At 41.6% G+C, this 21,260-nt stretch overlaps 2 protein-coding genes across 6 annotated transcripts in view; both read right to left on the reverse strand.

The window, feature by feature from the left end:
- Positions 1-5,978: 5,978 nt before the first annotated feature.
- On the reverse strand, positions 5,979-15,594 carry CTSK (cathepsin K). Of its 3 annotated transcripts, none has more exons than XM_025934796.2 (8): positions 15,475-15,594; positions 13,897-14,020; positions 13,303-13,425; positions 13,062-13,217; positions 11,853-12,071; positions 7,706-7,871; positions 7,337-7,442; positions 5,979-6,209 (listed from the first exon to the last, which is right to left on the reverse strand). In XM_025934796.2, the coding sequence occupies exons 2-8, from the start codon at positions 14,017-14,019 to the stop codon at positions 6,110-6,112; spliced, it is 993 nt and encodes a 330-aa protein (XP_025790581.1). In that variant the 5' UTR covers position 14,020; positions 15,475-15,594; the 3' UTR covers positions 5,979-6,109. The 3 variants fall into 3 exon arrangements, with proteins under 3 accessions (XP_025790581.1, XP_086574265.1, XP_086574264.1); XM_086718139.1 differs by having other exon boundaries at positions 13,897-14,074; XM_086718138.1 differs by having other exon boundaries at positions 13,897-14,130; positions 15,475-15,593.
- ARNT (aryl hydrocarbon receptor nuclear translocator) overlaps positions 15,483-21,260 on the reverse strand; it is a 79,391-nt gene continuing 73,613 nt past the window's right edge. For 2 of the 3 annotated variants that reach the window (XM_086718137.1, XM_086718135.1), the window contains exons 20-23: positions 20,478-20,640; positions 19,717-19,883; positions 18,903-19,002; positions 15,483-15,595 (exon numbers count right to left, since the gene is read on the reverse strand). In XM_086718137.1, coding sequence (XP_086574263.1) covers positions 18,913-19,002; positions 19,717-19,883; positions 20,478-20,640 — 420 coding nt within the window. In that variant the 3' untranslated portion in view covers positions 15,483-15,595; positions 18,903-18,912. The remainder of the gene's footprint in view (positions 15,596-18,902; positions 19,003-19,716; positions 19,884-20,477; positions 20,641-21,260) is intronic. The other variant, XM_086718136.1, reaches the window with a different exon arrangement.

Consider the following 21,260-nt stretch of genomic DNA (forward strand, 5'->3'; position numbering starts at 1 on the left):
AGTCAAAGTCGGTCACCTAACCGACTGAGCCACCCAAGTGCCCCATAGAGTGAGAGAATCTTAAACAAGTTCCATGCTCAGTTCAGATCCCAACACAGGGCTCGATCCCACGACCCTGGGATCATGGCCCTGAGCAGAAATCAAGAGTCAGATGCTCAACCGACCGAATTACCCAGGCACCATGACATTTTTTTCCTGATTTCATTGTCAGTCTGTTCATTGCTACTCTATAGAAATAACCTTAATTTCTATCTATCTATCTATCTATCTATTATTTTTGAGAGAGGAAGAGGGAGAGAACGAGTGGGGGAGGGGCAGAGAGAGAGAGAAGGAAAGAGAGGATCCCAAGCAGGCTTGTGCTGTTAACATGGAACCTGATGCGGGGCTTGAACTCAAACTGTGAGATCACAACCTGAGCTGAAACCAAGAGACAGATACTTAACCAACTGAGCAACCCAGGTGTCCCAACATTAATTTCCATATATTGATCTTGTACCTTGCAGTTTTGCTGAGCTCATTTATTAGTTCTAATAGTTTTTTAGTTAATTCCTTAGAATTTTGTATATATACAATCTTGTCATCTGCAAAAGCGTAACATCTTTACCTTGTCAAATCTATATATATAGAGTCTGAGGAAACCAAGCCTTTAGGCTTAGACTTCACCCAGAAGTGAAAAAGTAGATTCTTGAAGTCCTTGGACAAACTCAGCTTATAAGTGTTATGAAGCCTGTCAATGACTCATAAAGGCTTTTCAAGGGCAGAAGAGCCTGAAGATTCAGCCAAAAGGATACATATTGTAAAAAGAATGAAACTGCCCAGGATTTCTAGAATATCTGTGTCACTAAAAGTTTAATGGGCTATCACTTGCAAGGTTTCATTTCCTCGTCACAACATCTGTGACGTATAGTGAGAAACAAGGTGTATTGCAGTGGTGAAGAGAGCTAGGACCTTAGATTCAGAAAGAGCAAGCAATCAGCCAAATCTAGGGTATGACACATTCTGCTGGCCAAATGATCTGGCTTCTCCATGAAATCAATTATAGGAAGAAAAAAAAGTGTGTGTTCGGGGGAGTGCAGGTAGGGGTGTGACTGTCATGGAATGAAGAACACTTAGTAACAGCCAAGTGCAATGTGTAAAACTGTTTGGATACTGATTTGAATAGACAGTAAAAAGACACCTTTAAACAACGGGAAAAATTTTTAAATGGACTGAACAGTAAATGATATTAGGAAACGATTTTGTTTGGCTAATTTGTTAAATTTGTTTGGCATGCCAATGGCATGGTGATTATATTTAAAAGATTCCTCAGAGACGTATAATGATTATGAGTGAAATGATATCTGCGATTTGCTTTAAAATACTAAATTTTAAAAAATGGAAGAGGAATAGATGACATAAGATTGGAAAATGTTGACACTTGTTCAAGATGGATGATGTGTAAATGAGGCTTCACTCTACTACTCTCTCACTTTTTGTATAGTTTAAAATGTTCAGGGGTGTCTGGGTGGCTCCGTCGGGTGAGCTTCCAACTCTTGATTTGGGCTCAGGTCATGATCCATGGTCATGAGATGGATTCCTGTCTTGGGCTCCACACTGAGCGTGGAACCTGCATAAGAGTCACTCTCTCTCTCTCTCTCTCTCTCTCTCTCTCTCTCCCCCCTTCTACCCTCCTCTCTCCTGCTTGCACTCTCTCTCCCTCTCTAAAATTAAAAAATTATATAATGTCAGATTTAATTGCACAATTAAAGTTTTCTCTGTTAAAATGTCAATCATTGGGGCGCCTGGGTGGCGCAGTCGGTTAAGCGTCCGACTTCAGCCAGGTCACGATCTCGCGGTCCGTGAGTTCGAGCCCCGCGTCAGGCTCTGGGCTGATGGCTCAGAGCCTGGAGCCTGTTTCCGATTCTGAGTCTCCCTCTCTCTCTGCCCCTCTCCCGTTCATGCTCTGTCTCTCTCTGTCCCAAAAATAAATAAACGTTGAAAAAAAAAAACTTTAAAAAAAAAAATGTCAATCATTAATTGCAGTCTTTTTTTTTTTTTTGTAACTGCGAACACTGGAAACTATAAATTTTGATTTTGGGGGGTTAGTTAAATTAATTATGTACATCCAGGAATTTTACCTATAAAAATAATAATGTTTTTAGGTCAGGACCTATCAATTCTGGTATCATTTTGGAAGTTTTTTCTAATGCGAACAAATGAAGAAGAAATCAGATGTAAAAATCAGAAAGAAAGGGGTAAAATTTGCCTCTGTGGATGAGACACTTATTGACTCAAAAAAATCGAAGAGAATCAACCAAAAAACATATAAACAAAAAGAGAATTCAAGATAAGGTATCTGAGTACAAAAACCAACATAACAACAACAACAACCAACAGCTTTCAAATATACATCTAACAAGAAATTATGTTGGAAAAGACCCCATTTAAACTGTAAAAAAAAATAATAATAACAGGTAAACATCCTAAACTTGAAAAAAAGTTTAGCAAGAAATGAACAGTATCTTTAAGGGCACAAAAGAGTACAGGAAAAATATAAAGGCATCTCTCCTTCTTAGATGAGAAGATTCAGTAGTATGATGCGGTCAACTTTCCCTAGTTAAGATATATATATGGGGCACCTGGGTGGCTCAGTCGTTTAAGTGTCTGACTCTTGGCTTCCGCTCAGATCATGATCTCGCAGTTCATGAGTTCGAGCCCCGCATCGCATCAGCCTGCGCTGACAGTGCAGAGCCTGCTTGGGATTCTCACCCACCCTCTCTCTCTCTGCCCCTCCCCTCCTCAAAATAAAAAAATAAACTTAAAAAAAGATATAAATTTAATGTGATCTAAATAAAAATACTAGCAGGATTTTTTATAAAGTGCCAAACTGATTCTAAAGAGCAAATGGAAAAAGTAAAAAGCAAGAATATTCAGGAAGAATTCTAGAAAAGGAGAGTGATAAGGGGGAAGACTAAACCATTAGATATGAAAACAAGTATAAATGTGTGGTACTGGTCAAGTGTAGATATTAGTGCACTGGAATAGAAAATCTATATACAAATCCAAATACATATAGGAGCAGAGTAAATTTGTTGTCCATATATCCGTACCAAAGGAAATTCTAAAAGAGGCTCTTTAGGCAGAAGGAAAAAAAAAATCCCAGATCAAAATAACAGAATGGTGTAGATTTGCCCAGTGGGGAGTTAGACACCTCTCAAGCTCAGCTTTGGCCCTTTCAAAGCTCAACAGAAACTACTTGCAGATTGCTGAAAGTTCTCTCTCATGCCTGCACATTTGAATATGCTGTTCTTTGGGTCCAAAATGCCTTTTCCCACGTCCCCATCTGCCAAACCCATACTTAACCTTCAAAAAAGTTCAGGAGTCATTCTGTGCAGTAGTGTTTCTTTGAGAGGAGACAAGAGTATGTGCAGTGTCTCCTAAGTGTTGACTTTTCTCCAGTTTCTTGCATCTCCATTTTGTTCTCCATCTGTTATTTGCTTTTTACAACATGGCCAGATATAGATCTGGTCATGTCTGTCTCCTGCTCAAAAATATTTGATGTCTACTAAATGCCTGTGTATCTATAAAATAAAGTATGAACTTCTTGGACATGGAAGGCATTCAAGGCCTTCCAGGCTTGAACTCCAATCCACTTTGCTCACCTCAGATCTACTGTAGATGCCTTGCACCCTACTCTAGGGTAACCCAACCCCCTCACCATTCCTTAGTTCTCTCGGCGGCCCCTCGTTCACCCAAAACTTTCTGCCTGATTTGCCCTCCCTCCCTCTACCCACCCCACCTCCATCTTTCCCACCCATTCAGATCTTTCAAAGCTCTGTTCTCAATGAAGCTCACAAGAATTCATGATTCATGGGGCGCCTGGGTGGCTCAGTCAGTTAAGCGTTCTATTTTGTCTCAGGTCATGATCTCACAGTTCGTGGGTTCAAGCCCCGCATTGGGCTCTGTGCTGACAGCTCAGAGCCTGGAGCCTGCTTTGGATTCTGTGTCTCCCTCTCTCTCTGCCCCTCCTCCACTCGTGCTCTGTCTCTCTCTCTCAAGAGTGAATAAACATCAAAAAATATTTTTTAATAAGAAAATAGAAATTAAAAAAAGAATTAATGACTCATGGGGCACCTGGATGGCTCAGCTGGTTAAGCCATTGACTCTTGATTTTGGCTCAGGTCATGATCTCATGGTTGGTGAGATTGAACCCCACGTCAGGCTCTTCACTGACAGCCTGGAGCCTGCTTGGGATTCTCTTTCTCCCTCTCTCTGCCCCTCCCGTTTGTTCTTTCTCTCTCAAACCAAATAAATAAACATTACAAAAAAGAATTAATACTTCATTCCTGAGCTTGCATAATTAGCATTTATTTCATTATGGGTCTATATGTCTTTCACTAGTCTATAATGTTCGTGAAGTCAGAGCTGTGTCTTACTAGTTTGTTTCATCCTCCTACCGTTTCTTTCTTTTTTTTTTTTTTAATGTTTTTATTTATTTTTGAGACAGAGAGAGACAGAGCATGAGCAGGGGAGGGGCAGAGAGAGAGGGAGACACAGAATCCGAAACGGGCTCCAGGCTCTGAGCTGTCAGCACAGAGCCCGACGCGGGGCTCGAACTCACAGACCGTGAGATCGTGACCTGAGCTGAAGTCAGACGCTTAACCAAGCGAGCCACCCAGGCGCCCCTCATCCTCCTACCGTTTAATACACTGCTTATGGGGTGCTGTGGTGGATCAATGTGTTAAGCGTCCGACTCTCGATTTTGGCTCAGGTCATGATCTCATGGCTCGTGAGTTCGAGCCCCACATGGAACTCTGTACTGACAGCATGGAGCCTGCTTGGGATTCTCTCTCTCTCTCTCTCTCTCTCTCTCTCTCTCTGCCCCTCCCCTCCTCACACTCGCTCTCTCCTTCTCAAAATAAATAAATACTTTTTTATAAATGTACTGCTTACAACAGGGTAATAAATATTTACACACAAAAATAAATAATTTTTGTATAGAATGAAATAAAATAGTGCCTGATACATGGTAAGTATTGAATAAATGCAAACTCTAGTGGTGATATTAGGTACTCAATAAACATTTTGAAAATGTGAAAAATGGCAAAACGTGTTGTGCTGATTTATTATTAGCCAGCCACAGTCTTTTAGAGTTAATACTGCTTGGAAACCATTATAAGAGTTTCCTCTTTTGATGACAGCAAATGTTTAAGTTGTAGAACTTCAGAAAGAGCCTTAAGGTATTTTTCAAGACTCAGGTTCATGTGTCATTAACCTGGCTCCCTCACAGATAGAATTATATACTGAAGTCTCCTTATATCCACGGAATTCCCAAAATTTACAAAGTCCTTAGTAGACAGTAAGCACTTCATAAATGTTGGCTGAAGAAATGAACAAATGAGTGAATTAGGATGAACTGTTTATGTGACAGTCACTCCAAGCAAACCGGGAGCACACCAAATATAAGGAATATGTGAGTTTTGGGGGGTTTTTTTGGTCACCTTTTTGTCTCCAGCACCTAGCACAGTATCTGCCACAAAATGAATATTTACTAAATAGGTATTTATTAAATTAGAGACAGATAAATACTTGGTTTACTTTAAAAATGCAAAGAAGGCATATTTCTAATATCACATAAACTTGTACCAAAGATTTATGAATATATTTATGAATTGGGGTGGAAAACATAGAAATTTCTACCTTCTGGATACAGAAGAAGTGAATTTGGAGACTGAGACGTCAGGTCACCTTAGTACTCTAGATGGTTAAAGCAAACTAGTCCCTGTGAATAAGAATCTATCTAAAGATCTCTAGCCTCAGACTATTTGCACAGCATCAGCCCGACGACAACAGTCAGAGCAGGCTGTGGTCATATCTCTTAGCTGAGGAAGGTACACTTGTTAGGAAAATTGCTACTGTGGCCACAATGAAAAATAAAGGCCTTGGGTGGAGGGAGGGAAAGTAGTAGGAGTGTCACTCAAAGCACAAACAAACCGGGAAACTGATTGGACAATTTCTATATTGCTACATCTGCTTCCAGACAGGCACACCAACTCCCTTCCAAAGTACATCAGTATGTTGCACCATCGTAGAAGGAATGGAAAAGCAGGATGAGGTTGGCTGGCTGAAGTCACATCTTGGGGAAACTGGCCAGGTTGGCAATGCCACAAGCGTTGTTCTTATTCCGAGCCATGAGGATATAGCCTTTGTTTCCCCAGTTTTCTCCCCAGCTGTGGGATCAATGAAGGAAAATATTTAGTACCCTCAGTGTATTTATTCGTTAAAACACTTAACTGACTATTGAGCTAGGTACTGGTAGTATAAAAAATAAAAGTTTTTACCTTTGAAGAGTTTACAGTAAAGGAATAGAGAGAAGACATAATGCTATAGGCCTCAAAGGTATGAGAGATCGCTTGTGATCAAGGGATGAAGACCTAATGAAAGAGGTGGCATTTAAAGTAGGCCCAGGAGCCGCTGGATGGCTCAGTCAGTTAAGCATCTGACTTCAGCTCAGGTCACGATCTCACGGTTCATGGGTTCAAGCCCCGTGTCAGGCTCTGTGCTGATAGCTGAGAGCTGTGAACTCCCCAGACTCTAGGACTCCTGCTCCCTGGAGGGCACCAAGGACAGCAAGTTTAGTTAGTGCTGCTGCCAGGCTAGTATTGGCCAGTGAGGAAAGGAAATGCATAATTCTCGTAAGTTTCCCCCCCAAAGTCACAAGGGGCTGAAGAGAAAAGGGGAGCTGAAATACCCTGTAGTTTTATTTCTTCCCAACAATAGGGAAGGAAACATTAAATGTTGCTGTTGTTGTTCTCATACCTACTTTCTGAAAAGTCTTTCTCTTCACATGCTTCAAAATGTTGGGCCACTTTTTATATGTGTTATCCTAAGTGTATATGGAAGGGCACAAAGTTGCACAGGAGGATATTAAACCTCTACTTGGTTCCCTACTGCTTTCAAACATGCTGATGATGGAAAGCTCCCTAAGAAATTGGTCACATTATAGAAAAAAGAAAGAAAAAACTACATAATTCCAGACCTCCTCCTGGTTTCCTGTGCTCCTGGATGTTCTGGTTAGTTAGGTCTGCCTGTCTGAGGGGGCCGTGAGATCACCAAAGGCAGACGTCCTGTTCACTTGTGTATGACTAAGCATCCCGCATGTGGAGCACCTGCCCGACACACACTGTATTACTGTCTGGCCATTAAATGTTAGAATTAATAGCCTCTAACTGGGAAGGGAGAACTAAAAAGTCTGAGACAACTTTCTCGAATGAGAGCAAGGAATGCTGGGAAGTTGGAGTTGAGGTTGAGCATTAACAGAGTGATTCAGTGACAAACTTAGTGTCCCCATCATTACCTGTTTTTAATTATCCAGTGCTTGTTGCCTTTCTGGATCCCATATCCCACTGCCAAAACCGCATGGTTCAGATTATCGCTATTACAGTTTTCATCGTAGTACACACCTAGGAAACAAACTGTCGAGGTGAAGCTTTCTGCAGGCCAAGGATCCCCCCGTGGGGTCTCCCGGTCTAGGAAACCCTCTGCAAAATCCTGCCCAGCCAGGAGGACTGATGACAGAGATGCACGGTGGCAGCTATGTTTCCCTCCAGGAGACTCAGTCTAAATATGGAAACTAAGTACTCCAGATGCTCGGTGGCCTTCGAGGAGCTGCCGAGCCTGCATCACATGAGGTGGGTCATTGTGCTCTGAGGGAACAGCTCCTTACCTTTGCTGTAAAACTGGAAGGAGGTCAGGCTTGCATCAATGGCCACAGAGATGGGTCCCACTCGGGCCACTGCCCTCTTCAGGGCTTTCTCGTTCCCCTCAGGGATCTCTCTATACCCTCTGCACTTAGCTGCCTTGCCTGTTGGGTTGTACATACAACTTTCATCCTGGAAAAAACAAGGTTAAAATAGGACTAGGACAAAGCAACAGGCCAGAAACTGGTAAGTGAGAATCTCCACCAATGCTTTGATGTTGGTGAACTGACTGAGATGGCCGACTTAGAGTCTTTAGAGAGGGTCTGTCCTCTCCTTACCATTTTATTTTATTTTATTTTTTAACATTTATTTATTTTTGAGAGACAGAGTGTGAGTGGGGGAGGTGCAGAGAGAGAGGGAGACACAGAATCCAAAGCAGGCTCCAGGCTCTGAGCTGTCAGCACAGAGCCTGATGCAGGGCTCGAACTCACAGACCATGAGATCATGACCTGAGCTGAAGTCAGAAGCTCAACTGACTGAGCCACCCAGGCGCCCCTCCTTACCATTTTAGACAACTGTAAAAAAGAATATGAAAAGTGGATACCTTGCACATCCACAAAAATCAGCTCTAGGTTTTTTAAAGCATAAATGTGAAAGGAAACACTGTAAAACTTAAGAGAGAACATTTTTATTCCCTCAGGATAGAGAGAGAGATCTGAAATAAGTTGTTTTTAAAGGCACAAATCATCTTCTGGCCATGTAGTATGTGTGAGCCTCAGAAGGCAGGGAGGGACCAGCTGCTGTGTGGGGAGGAGGCCAAGGCCAAGACCCAGCTGGGAGGAAGACCTGGGCCTTATACACATATACTGGGGGGGGCTAGTGTGAGGCAGAGTTTTGGCTGGTGCTCTCATGAGAGACTTTGGTAAAACCACAAAACATGACACTAAAACATATTGAGGAACTTGGCAATTTTGCCTGTGAATTTCTAACACTGTGCTTTGGAGGTCTAGTTAACAATGATATGTTTCACTGGCAAGCCACAGTTACAAAATCTAATGGCAACCCATGTCAACATGGTATATTCTTCTTGGCAATTCATTTTCCTCAGACTACCCTTTCAAAACCCTAAAACTGAATCTATAAGAACATATTATCAAATTATTAACAATAATGGCAGGATGTGATATGATCTTCTAAGACCACAGTAGTCTCCTTTCTTAATTTCTCAGGATTCCCTTGTTCTCTGCCATATAATCCAAACCCCCAAGATTCAGAATATTAAAAATAGAATATGTGTCTTATATGGCAAATTCTTCATTTTAATTGATTATGAGACCAAAATCATTCCATGTTGCCCTCAAATACTAAAGAGATCATTTGAGGGGGCAGGCTAGCAGAAATTAGAAGTCAGATGCTCTTTCTTTAAAAATTTTTTTAAGTTTATTTGAGAATGACAAGAGAATGAGCGGAGGAGGGGCAGAACGAGAGAGACAGAGACAGAGACAGAGAGAATCCCAAGTAGGCTCTACACTGTTAGCGCTGAGCCCAATGTGGGGCCTGAACTCACAAACATTGAGATCATGACCTGAGCCAAAACCAAGAGTCAGATACTTAACTAACTGAGCCATCGAGGTGCACCAAGAAGTCAGATGTTCTTTCTATTCCAAAAGAAGGTTTATTATATGATTTTCATTCATTCAAATTATTTCAACTCTCTGAGCTATTAAACTGCCTCTCAAAAAACTCATTAATATAGTACCAAATAAATAAGGTATCAATGGATAATGATCGACTATTAGTTCTGATAGTATTTAATTTCTTTTTCTTTAATATAGTTATACAATCCTTTAAGTTGGCTGCCTGGGTTAATCAACATGGAAAAAATTGTAAACATAAGCCTGGTTTGGGGTGTTTTTGTTTTTGTTTTGTGTATACTCTTGGGATTTAACTTTTCGATATCAAGTGACAACAAAACTGTGTCAAAAGAGTATGTGAGAATTTAAAAAAAGAGTATTTTGCCATGTTCGGGTTATCTCACTAATTGGTCCGAAGTATTCAGAATTTAAAAGCCAATCTGCTAGGGCAGATTTAGTACAGTGTCCTCAAGTTAGCACCTTATAGTAAGTAGCAGCCCAAGTTCAAACATGGACTTGGGATCCAGGAGTTCTAAAAATTGTATACGGATGAAAGAATTTTTTTTTTCAGGTACAACCTCTAATTTCTCTGCCTTATATACCTGACAGCTAAAAAACCACAGCATGGAATAGTAATGGGCTGAAATGTACAGATTAATGTACTGTTTTGATATGGCCAATGTCATGAAGATGTGTTGAAGTGACCATACTTGTTGAGTATCCAGTGAAATGGATTTGTTCAGTCATTCACATTAATGAGCATTTTATTGCAACAGACATCATTTCAGATGACTAAACACTAATGAATAAAATTCACTGCTACTGGATTTTTTAAAGGCACAAATTGCAGAGGAAAACAATCATTTTACTAGACTGAAATGAAGAACTTTTCAAAGTTGAAAGATATAAAGAGAATAAAGAGACAAATGTTCACCTACAACACACACAGTATTAGTATCTAGATTTCTTTTTAAAATTCCTAAAAATCAGGACACATGGCTGGCTCAGTCAGTTAAGTGTCTGACTCTTGGTTTTGGCTCAAGTCATGATCTCACAGTTCGTGTATTCGAAGCAACCACTGGGCTCTGCAGCTGGCAGCACAGAGCCTGCTTGGGGTTCTCTCTCTTCTCTCCCTCTGTCCCTCCCCTGCTCACACTGTCTCTGTCTCTCTCAAAAGAATAAATAAGTAAACTTTAAAAAAAATTCCTAAAAATCAGTGAGAAAGAGCAAAATAACCTAATAAAAATGTGCCAAAAATATAAACAGTCAATTCACTAAAGAAGAAAGGCAGATGGCTAGATAAACATACTGATGAAAATGGGACTCCAAGGGAATTCTTACATACTTCAGGTGGGAATATCAATGTTTCAAAATACCTTGGTAAACAATTTGTCATGACTTAGTCAAGTTGAAGACGCATGTATCCCAAGACTCAGACAATTCTGTTCCAAGGTATTATAAAGTTGTTGTTGTTGTTGTTTTAATGTTTATTTATTTATTTTTGAGAGAGAGAGAGCACAAAGAGGGGAGAGGCAGAGAGGGGGAGACACAGAATCGGAAGCAGGCTCCAGGCTCCGAGCTGTCAGCACAGAGCCCGACGCGGGGCTTGAACCCACGAATTGTGTGATCATGACCTGAGCCGGAGTCAGACGCTTAACTGACTGAGGCACCCAGGTGCCCCAAGGTATTATATTCTACTAAAGACATGTTTGCACATTTGCACAGAAGATATGCTGAGCATGTTTGCAGATGAACAGATATGGTAGATCAATCTTGGCGCTGCTACATGACTAGTGCTATGAATTTGATCATCTGTTTTATCTCCTTCAGTGTCAATTTCCTCTGAAGTGAGGATAAGTCTACCTTACATGTCTGTTACAAAGATTAAATGAGAAAATGAACTCAGCACACGGTTTAGTACATAGTAGCCATCCTGATTACTCAAACTTGCTATCCCTGCTTCAAAGGCTCCTGTTGCAAAGGCCCTATGTTATATTATCTATCAACCCTATGTACATAAAACCCTTAGATTCTCTTCTTTTTAGATAAAAAAGGTCAGCAGACCTTCCTATTCCTAAAGGAGGAAGTGAGTTGAACCCTGAAGTTGCAACAAACATGAAGCAACTTATTTTTTCTCTCATTTTGTACATGTCAGTAGTTAACTTACATAATTTGCATAAACATTCCCTAAACCCACACTGAGATTGTGCAAAATAAAGACATGCGATTTGGTAAATTAGCATGTGTGGGTTTGGGGAATCGGTGACGGGAGCAGAGGAGCTGAGTAACAGGTTGCAGAGGACCCCCCAGAAGTCCGTGGGGTCACCTGTGCTCTGTCTTCTCTAGGGCAAAGAGGTGGGTAGGGCTGTGGGGCCTAAGGCCCCCAAATCTCCAAAGCTATGGGACTCTCCTTGGCCTTCTATAGGTAATTATCCCATCAGGAAGGCAGGATAGGGGAACAGAAACCAAGATTTATGGGATTATCTCCAGCATAAAATACTGTGCTGGGGAAGGAGGAGCCATTACCGGGCAGTCTCACCTGTCCCACATACGGGTAGGCATCTTCAGAGTCAATGCCCCTGTTTTTCTGCACATACTGGAAGGCATTGGTCATGTAGCCCCCTCCGCAGCCATCATTCTCAGAAACACAATCCACAAGGTTCTGGGGACTCAGATTTAAGAGTTTGCCAGTTTTCTTCTTGAGTTGGCCCTCCAGGGCACCCACAGAGCTAAAAGCCCAACAGGAACCACACTGACCCTGAGGAGCATAACAGAAATTGTCAGTCACTGCTGTTCACACTTTTTGTTTCTTCCCTCTACACTGTCTGCTGGAGCCCCATATGTGTTACAAATTCCAACACACGTGTGTCCCCTTTTCTGTGAAGGCTTCCTATTTCCCTTCATTTAATATTTGCTGCATGGCTCTATTGCTATTGTTTCCACTGATAACTATTGCTACATTGTCACCATTAGCTGTAGAGGAGCAGGGCAATGACTTTGCAACCCAGAAGATATGTGACCTTGGGTAAGTTACTAAGCCTCTCTGTGCCTTAGTTCCTTATCTGTAAAATGTGGATAATAATGTACTTAATTATGGATTATGGAGATTTAAAAAGTTAATTCATGTAAAGGATTTATAAGTTTCTGACATACAACGTCTCAAAAAATGCCATAACTATTAGTATTTGTGCAGCTAGATTGTAGATTTTTCTTTCTTTCCTGTTCTATTTTTGAAGAATGAGGATTTCTGGAGGACATAGGGTATGTCTTGGTTATCTTGAATCTCCACTGGCTAGCACTATACTTGGTCAGTTCTGAAAAAGTTGTGTTTGTTGAATGAGTGTTAAATCAATTCTTCATCTGGCTGATAAAATGAGCATTGGGGTTGTGGGAAAACTGGCATTCTCTTGCTGGTAAGAATGTTAATATTGTAAAAAATTTTTTGGAAAGGATTCTCTGTGACCTAGCAATTACAATTTTAGGCTTTATTTTGTATTAATATTTGCACGTTTTCATAAACATATGCACAAGGGTGTTTACAGCAATGTGACTTGTAAAAAAGAAAAAACAGAAACAATATACATGTACAAAAATAGGTGATGACTTAAATAGAATAGGCTATATTCTCTGAGCAGTGGGACACATCCCTTAATTCCTTACCATCCTCCCAGTTCCCTCCTAGTTAAGAACAAAGACACAGAAATAGGTCATGCCAGCTTACATACCTACATAGGAGAAAGGAGGGTACCTGGTTTTTGACAGGAGTAACATATCCTTTCTTTCGATAATCAATGGAGTCTGGGGCTCTGCTCTCCCAGTCTGGGATATAGAGGGTGTCATTGCTGCGGGAACGAGAGGGGGGTACTTTGAGTCCAGTCATCTTCTGAACCACCTCTTCACTGGTCTGGGACAAAGAACAAAAAGGCCAGCCATAAGCAGGAAACTAAGGCAAACAGGGCAGGTAGGCCAGGAGCTGAGGTTCAACTCACCATGTCCCCCAAGTGGTTCATGGCCAGTTCATATGTGTGGACACCAAGAGAGGCCTCAAGATTATGGATGGAAATATGCTTCAAATTTTTTTCCCATATTAAACGCCGGGAGATTTCATCCACCTAAACAGAACATAGTCAGTACTGGCATGGACTATGTCCTACAAAGTTACATAAAAAATACCGTGGAGGTTTTTAGGAAAAAAGATGAAATTTACAATCATACAGAGTTTACAGTCTAGTTGGGGAACTGACCATGGGATTATTAAGAGCATGCAAAAAAAATGTAAACAAATACAAATAATAGAATGCAAAAGCTCTGGAGAGATGTGTAGAAAAACTGCTTATGGATTAATAGCATTAATCTGAGAAGTCTTCCCCAAAGAGAAATAGGAAGAAAAGGAAGGCTAGAACTTGAGGGAGGGTGAGTGGAAGAGGAGGAATGAAACTGTGTTAAAGAGTTCAAGAACAGGGGTGGGTTTGGCTGGTTGGAGTGGTTAAGGTTTTTAGACTGAAGAAGGGAGTCTGGAAATTAGGAATAGACATCTCGAGTGCTGGCTCCCTGACCACACTTCCCTCCAGGTCCCCAGGCACCTTGTTGTTATACTGCTTCCCATAGGTCTTCTTCCATAGCTCCCATTGTGTGTCCAGTATCGCCTCAGGATATAGAGCAAAGGTCGCTGTGGGCAGCAGCAGTAGAATCTTGAGTCCCCACATCCTGGGAAAGGGGATAATTAGGGGAAGTTCTTCTGTGTGCCAAGGGGTTCACAGCCTGGCTTGGGATGAGGAAACAGCTGGAGCCATATTCCCAGACAGCTGGTTCTTAACCTTTGGGAGTCACAGACTTCTTTGAGAAGCTAATAAAATTTCACAGTCCATCACAGTCCCACTCATCCGAAAAATGCATGCACACACAATTCTGGGAAATTCCTGAACCAAAGAGAAGAACCTCTTCCTTGGGACCATGAGACAAAAGAAAAGAATTTATAAGGAAGGGATACAAAGAACTGAGAGTGACCTGTGCATGATAAAACGATAGGAAGGGTCTGGGTTTGGACTGAGTGCTGATACATCTGACTCCAAACATTTTGACCTAGGGAGATTCAAAACACACACACACACACACACACACACACACACACACACACACACACACACACACACCCAGAACTGGGGTAGAAAATGGACAATCAGAATGGACTAAGCACCTGCCTCCTCTAATGTCCCCAGCAGACTTGGAGACAGACGAGGTTGGAGGGGGGTTGGAGAATACATAAAGGAGAAATTTCCAGCTAAATCTTGCTGCCTATTTATTTCTTCAAGGCATTATTCACTCCCTTGCCTAAATTCTGATACTTTTTCAGATCTTGCCAGGAGAGGACAAGGAAGTATTTCCTATTCTTTTTGAGATGTTTACTATCTCCTTGGTTATGTATTTCTTCCTCCTTTCTGTTCCTGCTCCCTCCTCAGGCAGGAAACTGTCCTAATCTCAACCAGATGCTATGGGAAGGAGGTTTTCTTTCTTCTTCCTGACAGCAAAAAACCTCTCTGACTGCCTCACAGGACAAAAAGCTTCACAACCAAAGTTTGTCAGAAAAATGTAAGACCCAAAAGCAGTGTTCTATGATCATTAAATTCACAGCTTTTCAGAAGTTTACTCTAGCTTCACTCATTTCTTGCAGCAGCTTGCTTAATTCCATGTTCTCCATTTTAAGAATTTACAGTCTGAAGTAAATTTTTGAATTTAGTCTAATTTTTGTGCAATCTTTGCAGACTGGCAAAACACTCTAAGATATTTAATATCTGCAGTGTTAAGGGCTTTGAAATGAAGCAGAAAAGTGCCTCTGGGCACCATTCCTCCTCCCTGCTAAGTTAACTCTTTTGGTACCTTTGGCTAAAACCGCAAACCCTAAAGGGAGAGGCCACTCCTTGTGGGATAGGTGAAGGATTCCCTATATCCTAGGGTTTCACTAACAACCATGTATACATACATATAAAGCACAGAAGGAATCCTAAAAATTTCCAGCAAATTTTATTTGGCCAGGAAATGACTGAAGGGCATATTGTTGTTTTCACCCACACAACTACAAATTTCACCACGATCTCCAAGTCACTACATCCCTAATACCCCTAAAATGGGCAAAGGAAGGAATGAGAAGTAGAAAATTTTACCTGCTGATGGGGTTCTGTGCTCCGGGCTCCTTTCGACGGGGAAGTGTGGATAATGTGGGCGGATGACTAGGGGTGCTGGATTTATTCCATTAGGATTGCGGAAGTCAGTTCCAGCTGTTGGCTGGAAAATTTGAATAGGGGAGGGAGGCAGGGAAAGAAATGCTGAGAGAAGCAGGGTCGGAGAGGGAAGGAAGCGGTGGATTTGCAGTGTTTTTGTGTGCATGTCAAGTGTGTGCACCAAAGTGGAAAGTTGCTGGGTAGTTTCTCATGACTGTCTTTGAGGGCAAAAAGACTTCCATACACATTTATTCAAGCTGGGGCTTACCTTCACTTTGATGGTTAATAGGACACAGCCCTGATCTTCTCCATCTTTCTTTATTACATAGTATTTATGGTATTAGGAACTACATCTTTTCCTGCCCTTTTCCTGTTATCTCTCCAACTTCGAAACATGTTTTCAAATTTCTGTCTGACCTGAGGGTCAGACATCCAGCAAGAATGAGGGAATAAACATGAAAGACTAGAAAAGAGTGTAATGGAAACCACAGGCTCAAAAATCATTTGTATGTTATAAGTTTGTTGGCTAAAAGTTGTCAATACCTCTTCCAGCCTAATACGGTTTTCCTGAGGAAGGATATGCCCAGAACACCCAGATGAAGCTGGTTCTGAAAGTAACCCAAACCAGCCCTCCTCGTTATTAATGACAGCACTGACAAACTCACATGTGACTTCTTTGTTGCTAAAACTTTCAGATGGTAGGATGCCTGAACATTATGTTTCAATTATTAAAATCCCCAATCCAGGACCAGTCATATGAGCTTCTCCAAATGATTCCCCCAACATCCAGGCATGTGACAGATCATAAGAGTCTAGTTCAGTCCCTAAGCCACATCCCCAAATTCCATTTTCTTCCATAAACAGAGGCGGAGGAAGAGGAAAAGATGGTTCTTGGAACAGAAAATACATAGGATAGATTCAGTTTCTAGCTGGATTGCATATAGACCCTCAAGAACACAGGTTTATGCCTGTAAGTTTTAAGATTTGGTAATGAACCACATGATCCTAGAGGGAAACCAAGTCCAGACCTGCATAGTTTAAATTTCCCCATCCCTAATTCCTTTTATTCCAGGAGAGCAAGAGATACTTGGGGAAGGAATCTGATGTGCCATACCCGTCTCAAGTCTCATCTTTGTCTGCTCTGAAGGACATGGGCAATTTCCCAACCCCCATCTCATGGTCAGATGTCCCTGATGATTTTACTCAGTGAGTCAGGATCAGGAGGACAACTAAGGAGTGCTGAGTGATCAGAGGCCTTATGATTTCTGAATCCTGAAATTATAGATACACTGTGTTTTATGTTTGCATATTTGGAGCTCAAGCTATGGATTCAACTAGTTGTGGGTGGGTATTTGTTGTTCACAAGCTGGAAAAGAATAATAAAGCCGCAATCAAGATCACACAACACAAGAACGTTTACAAAAGGAAAAAATATTTTGTTTTAAAATCTTTGCTACATGTCATTATTTTTGCCACTGTAAAGCTCAGCACAGATGCCAGCAGTACAGAAATGGCCAACAAGAAAAAAAAAAAAAAAAAACAATCAAAAATAAAACCCTGAAGGAAAAGCAGAAACAAAACCCCCAGAGCATCTTCTCCCTCCCCCTCCTTCCCCAAAAGCCCTATAATAACTGTACAATATTATAGTCCTGATCACATTTAAAAACAATTATTAAAAACAAGGATTCCATTGGAAACTCAACTTTTTGGCTTGTTAAACTGTGATATAAATATATATGTATACGGTATGTGTGCACATAGAATAAAAAAATAAACTGTCTCCTTTTCAACTCCACTACCTGGCACCAGACTGGAGACAAAAGGGAGAGAAACCCAGTAATGATGTTCTCTCAGCCTCTCTAAGGCCATCTATGCCCCTCAGTCTCCTATGGCTACGTTTAATATGTCTTCTCCTTATTAATTCAGTCTTGCACTTAAGATACTGGCCTGAGCCAATAAAAAAAAAAGGGGGGGGCTGATACACATGACTGTTACCTGAGGAAGGTACAGAGAGAGTAGTAACCTGTATCTGCATTTATATGGCTATAGTTAACTCTGTGACCCTGTTAGAATGGGAGTCCAGGCCCCATCTATCACATGGATTCATACTCTTGTATCATAGCAAAATCCAATCTTAAGATTGGAGGGAGCAAAGAGGAAGAACTACAGGTCCAAAACAGACCCAAGTCTCAGTTTCTAGTCAGACTGAACTGGGAACGGGATGAAGGAGGCTACTTTGCAAGACATGGTATTTGGTTTAAACTCCAGGAGTGAAGATTTCCCTGGGACTGCTAATCCAAGAAGTTGAGTTTCCATGCAGAAATAACCTCTACAGAACACACATCATATGTGATTCTGACAGAAAAATGCAGCAAGTATGGCCAAGTATGGGGCTTTTAAAAGGGGGTTATCTTCCCACCCTAAACATCTGTAATGTTTCCAGATCTACTCTATAAGGTGAGAGCACCAAAAGCGGGGATGACCCAGCTTTACTACTAAATGTGTTCAATGAGAGACCAACCACATCAAAAGACTTTATATATCCGCTTACAGTTGCATATTGGCTGGGCATAGATGTAAGTGCAGCAAAGACATTTATTTAAATACTCTTTGGCTGCAATACTAAGTGGAAAATACCTAGAAGATTAACTCCTTAGGATTCTTTGAAAATTACATGGAAAAAACAAAGATAAAATCTGAGACAAATTTTGCATAACTCCCTAATAGGGAGAAACAGACACAGAAACACACATGTGCACACACGTACCGCGTACACACGTGTGCGCACACGCATACGCGTGCGTGCGCACGCATGCCCACACACACACACACACACACACACACACACACACACACACACACACTCTTTCCTTCTCCCTCTCTCACTTCCTCACTCACCAGGCAGCAGAAAGAGCCTATGCTCACTTCCTAAAGCCATACAGGTAATATGTAACCTACCATGTTTCATGGTCCTCAGATATGAGGACATTTCTCCTCCCCCTAACCTTATTCAGAATTTCTTTCCAAAAACAAGCCACAGTATCCAAGGCAAATAGTGGATGAATGGATGTCAGGTTCTCTAACCTGCCTATTGACCCTAGCACAAATCATTTCTGCATAAATCTCTGGTCAGGAGGTGTAAGGAAAGACATTCTTAACTTCACCCAGCCTCAGTTTTTCAAAGATCCCCAAAGCCTTCACAATTCCCCCCATTTCTTCTCAGAGGCAGGAAGGCAAGGAAAGGCCAGAAGGGGAAGGGGCACACATTAGGGGTGAGGGAAGGGAAGGGAGAGGGACTTTTATTCTCTTTACAGAAAGATTTGCTTTTTAAAAACAAACTGTGACTTTCCTCCCCTACCCCTTATCCTCACCCCAATAGTTCTATTCTGAAAAGGAGGGAAACATAGTTAGGTCAGGAAATTCTTCGTTGTTGTAGCTGTTGCTCTGGTCTCCCAGCATGGACAGCATCTCCTAATAAGAGAAAAAAACAAGTCTGGGTCACACACCTTAATAATCCCTTACATGTACTGAGCTTCTTCCCAACATTCTCCTAAAGCAACGCCCCTGGCCCCACAGTGTCTGTGGGGCTGAACGCCCTGAGCCTTCCCTACTCCCAGCAACTCTCAGACTCCTTTATGACAACTTTGTTTCCTAGTCCCTTCTCTGGCTTCTTCCTACAGTTCCACATTTTCCTTCTTTTCTAGTCCTCCCATATTTTCAAAAGGGGAAAAATCTGCTTGCCACATTTCACATAACCCCCTATGCACATATATGGAGTATCTCTGATCCTACTATTTGTTTTCCACCAAAACCTGCTTTGCCTCTTTCAACCTCTGTCTTAAACACCTCTTCCTTTGTCCCAAGATTACTCCAATTGCTCTTGCAGTCCCCTCATGACTTAGGTAAATGGGTCTTTAGAGCTATAATCAGTATGTTTACACTCAAGCTACTGTGCAGTGGGGATGTGGCTCTCCTGAATGGCTAAAATGACTTCCTTAAACATCTTCTCATCACTAACGATGTGCATCACACAGTAGGTTCCAGTTCATGACATTTACCTCTACACGTCCCCACTCTGTTTTCTCCTAGGTACTCCCAAACACCTCAATCCATGCTTCCTTCTCTGTCTCTGCTCTCTGTTTCTCTTCCAGTTTCTAACTTTCTGAAGTCTTTTCACCCTCTCACCTGGAAGACCTCAGGCTGGCCAGGTTGCTGTGCTGATGGCTGTTGAACATGTTGCTCGCTAGAACTCGAGCGATGATGAGGCTGCTGGCCCTGCCACTGTGGCCAGACACTTACACCCTCTGCTGTCCGTGTCTGGAATTGTCCTGTAGTCTGTCCAGTCTCAGGAGCTAGAAATACAGCAAAGAAGGGCAAACAACTTTAAGCTACTAATTCCACTGGAGAGGAGAAACTATCAATGCCTCTTTTATTTTAAACCCAGCCCCAGATTAATTTTTCTTCTCTGGGTAGCCTTTCCCAAGAGTCTTTTGATCATTTAGATTAAATTTGCATATTATTTAATGTATAATAACTTACGAACTTTTTAATACACGATAAAGTCTTTTTCATGGGGGTATGTTTTAAATTCAAAATGGACAGTCACCTGATTTCCCCATAATGAGGTCAGTGCATCCAGGACACAAGAAACTTTGAACCACCAAATTCTTTCTCTTTAGTAGTGTGATTTTCCTGTTACCCTCCTTTCTTTGTTATTATTGTTGTTACTGTTGTTTTGAGAGAGAGACAGGGAGAGTGTGCAAGTGGGGGAGGCAGAGAGAGAGGGAGAGAGAGAGAATCCCAAGCAGGCTCTGTGCCCAGCACAGAGCCCCACGCGGCATCATCTCACAACAGTGAGATCATGATCTGAGCGGAAATCAAGAGTCAGATGCTTAACCGACTGAGCCGCCCAGGCACCCCCGCCCTCCTTTCTAATCTGAACTCACCGAAGTTGGATCCACGATTGGTGAGACTAGGGTAGGCAGCAGCACCAGGTGACGCAGTTGAAGCACCAGGGAGGGACATGGGGCTGAAGGAGGACGGAGTCTGAAAGCTGCCCACACCAAACTGGGAAGAACGAGTCTTGGCTGTAGCCTGAGTAGCCACCTGCTGAAAGAGAGAAACATTATTGTACATGCCATTCCTATGAGTCAACCCTCTGTCAATCACTGGATTTCTTCTGAGCCAAGCTCATCATTTATTTTTTACTCTATACTTCTTCTTATGTATGTATGTATCTATAATTTACACCCAAGTTAGTTAGCATAGAGTTCAATAATGTTTTCAGGAGTATATTCCAGTGATTCATCCCCTAGGTACAACACCCAGTGCCCATCCCAACAACTGTCTTCCTTAATGCCCCTTACCCATTTAGGCCATCCCCCCACCCACAGCCCCTCCAGAACCTTCAGTTTGTTCTCTGTATTTAAGAGTCACTCTATATTTCTTCCAATTAATGCCAATCTCCTATGACAAAGTACAAAACAAAAACAACAACAACAAAAACCACAAAGAACTATGGGATTAATAAACTATACATTCAGAGTTGTGAGAATTTTTTCCAGTTATTTTCTTACACACTTTTTTATGCATTTGAGATCATACTTCATACAATAATTTTGTAGTATGCTTTTTGGTTGGGGATTTTTTATTTAAAATATTACTGTGTTGGGGTGCCTGGGTGGCTCAGTTGGTTAAGCATCCAACTCTGATTTCGGCTCAGGTCACGA

Source organism: Puma concolor, chromosome C1 (assembly GCF_028749965.1).
Source record: "Puma concolor isolate L17-30 chromosome C1, mPumCon1.1.hap2, whole genome shotgun sequence".
NCBI lineage: Eukaryota > Metazoa > Chordata > Mammalia > Carnivora > Felidae > Puma > Puma concolor.

Coding starts and splice junctions, on each gene's coding strand:
- CTSK (XM_025934796.2), bottom strand. CDS start 14,019: ATGTGGGGACTCAAGATTCTACTGCTGCTGCCCACAGCGACCTTTGCT. Junction 13,426..13,896: donor GGAAGCAGTATAACAACAAG/GTGCCTGGGGAC, acceptor TGTTCTGTTTAG/GTGGATGAAATCTCCCGGCG. Junction 6,210..7,336: donor CACTGGATAATTAAAAACAG/GTAATGATGGGG, acceptor TTGATCCCACAG/CTGGGGAGAAAACTGGGGAA.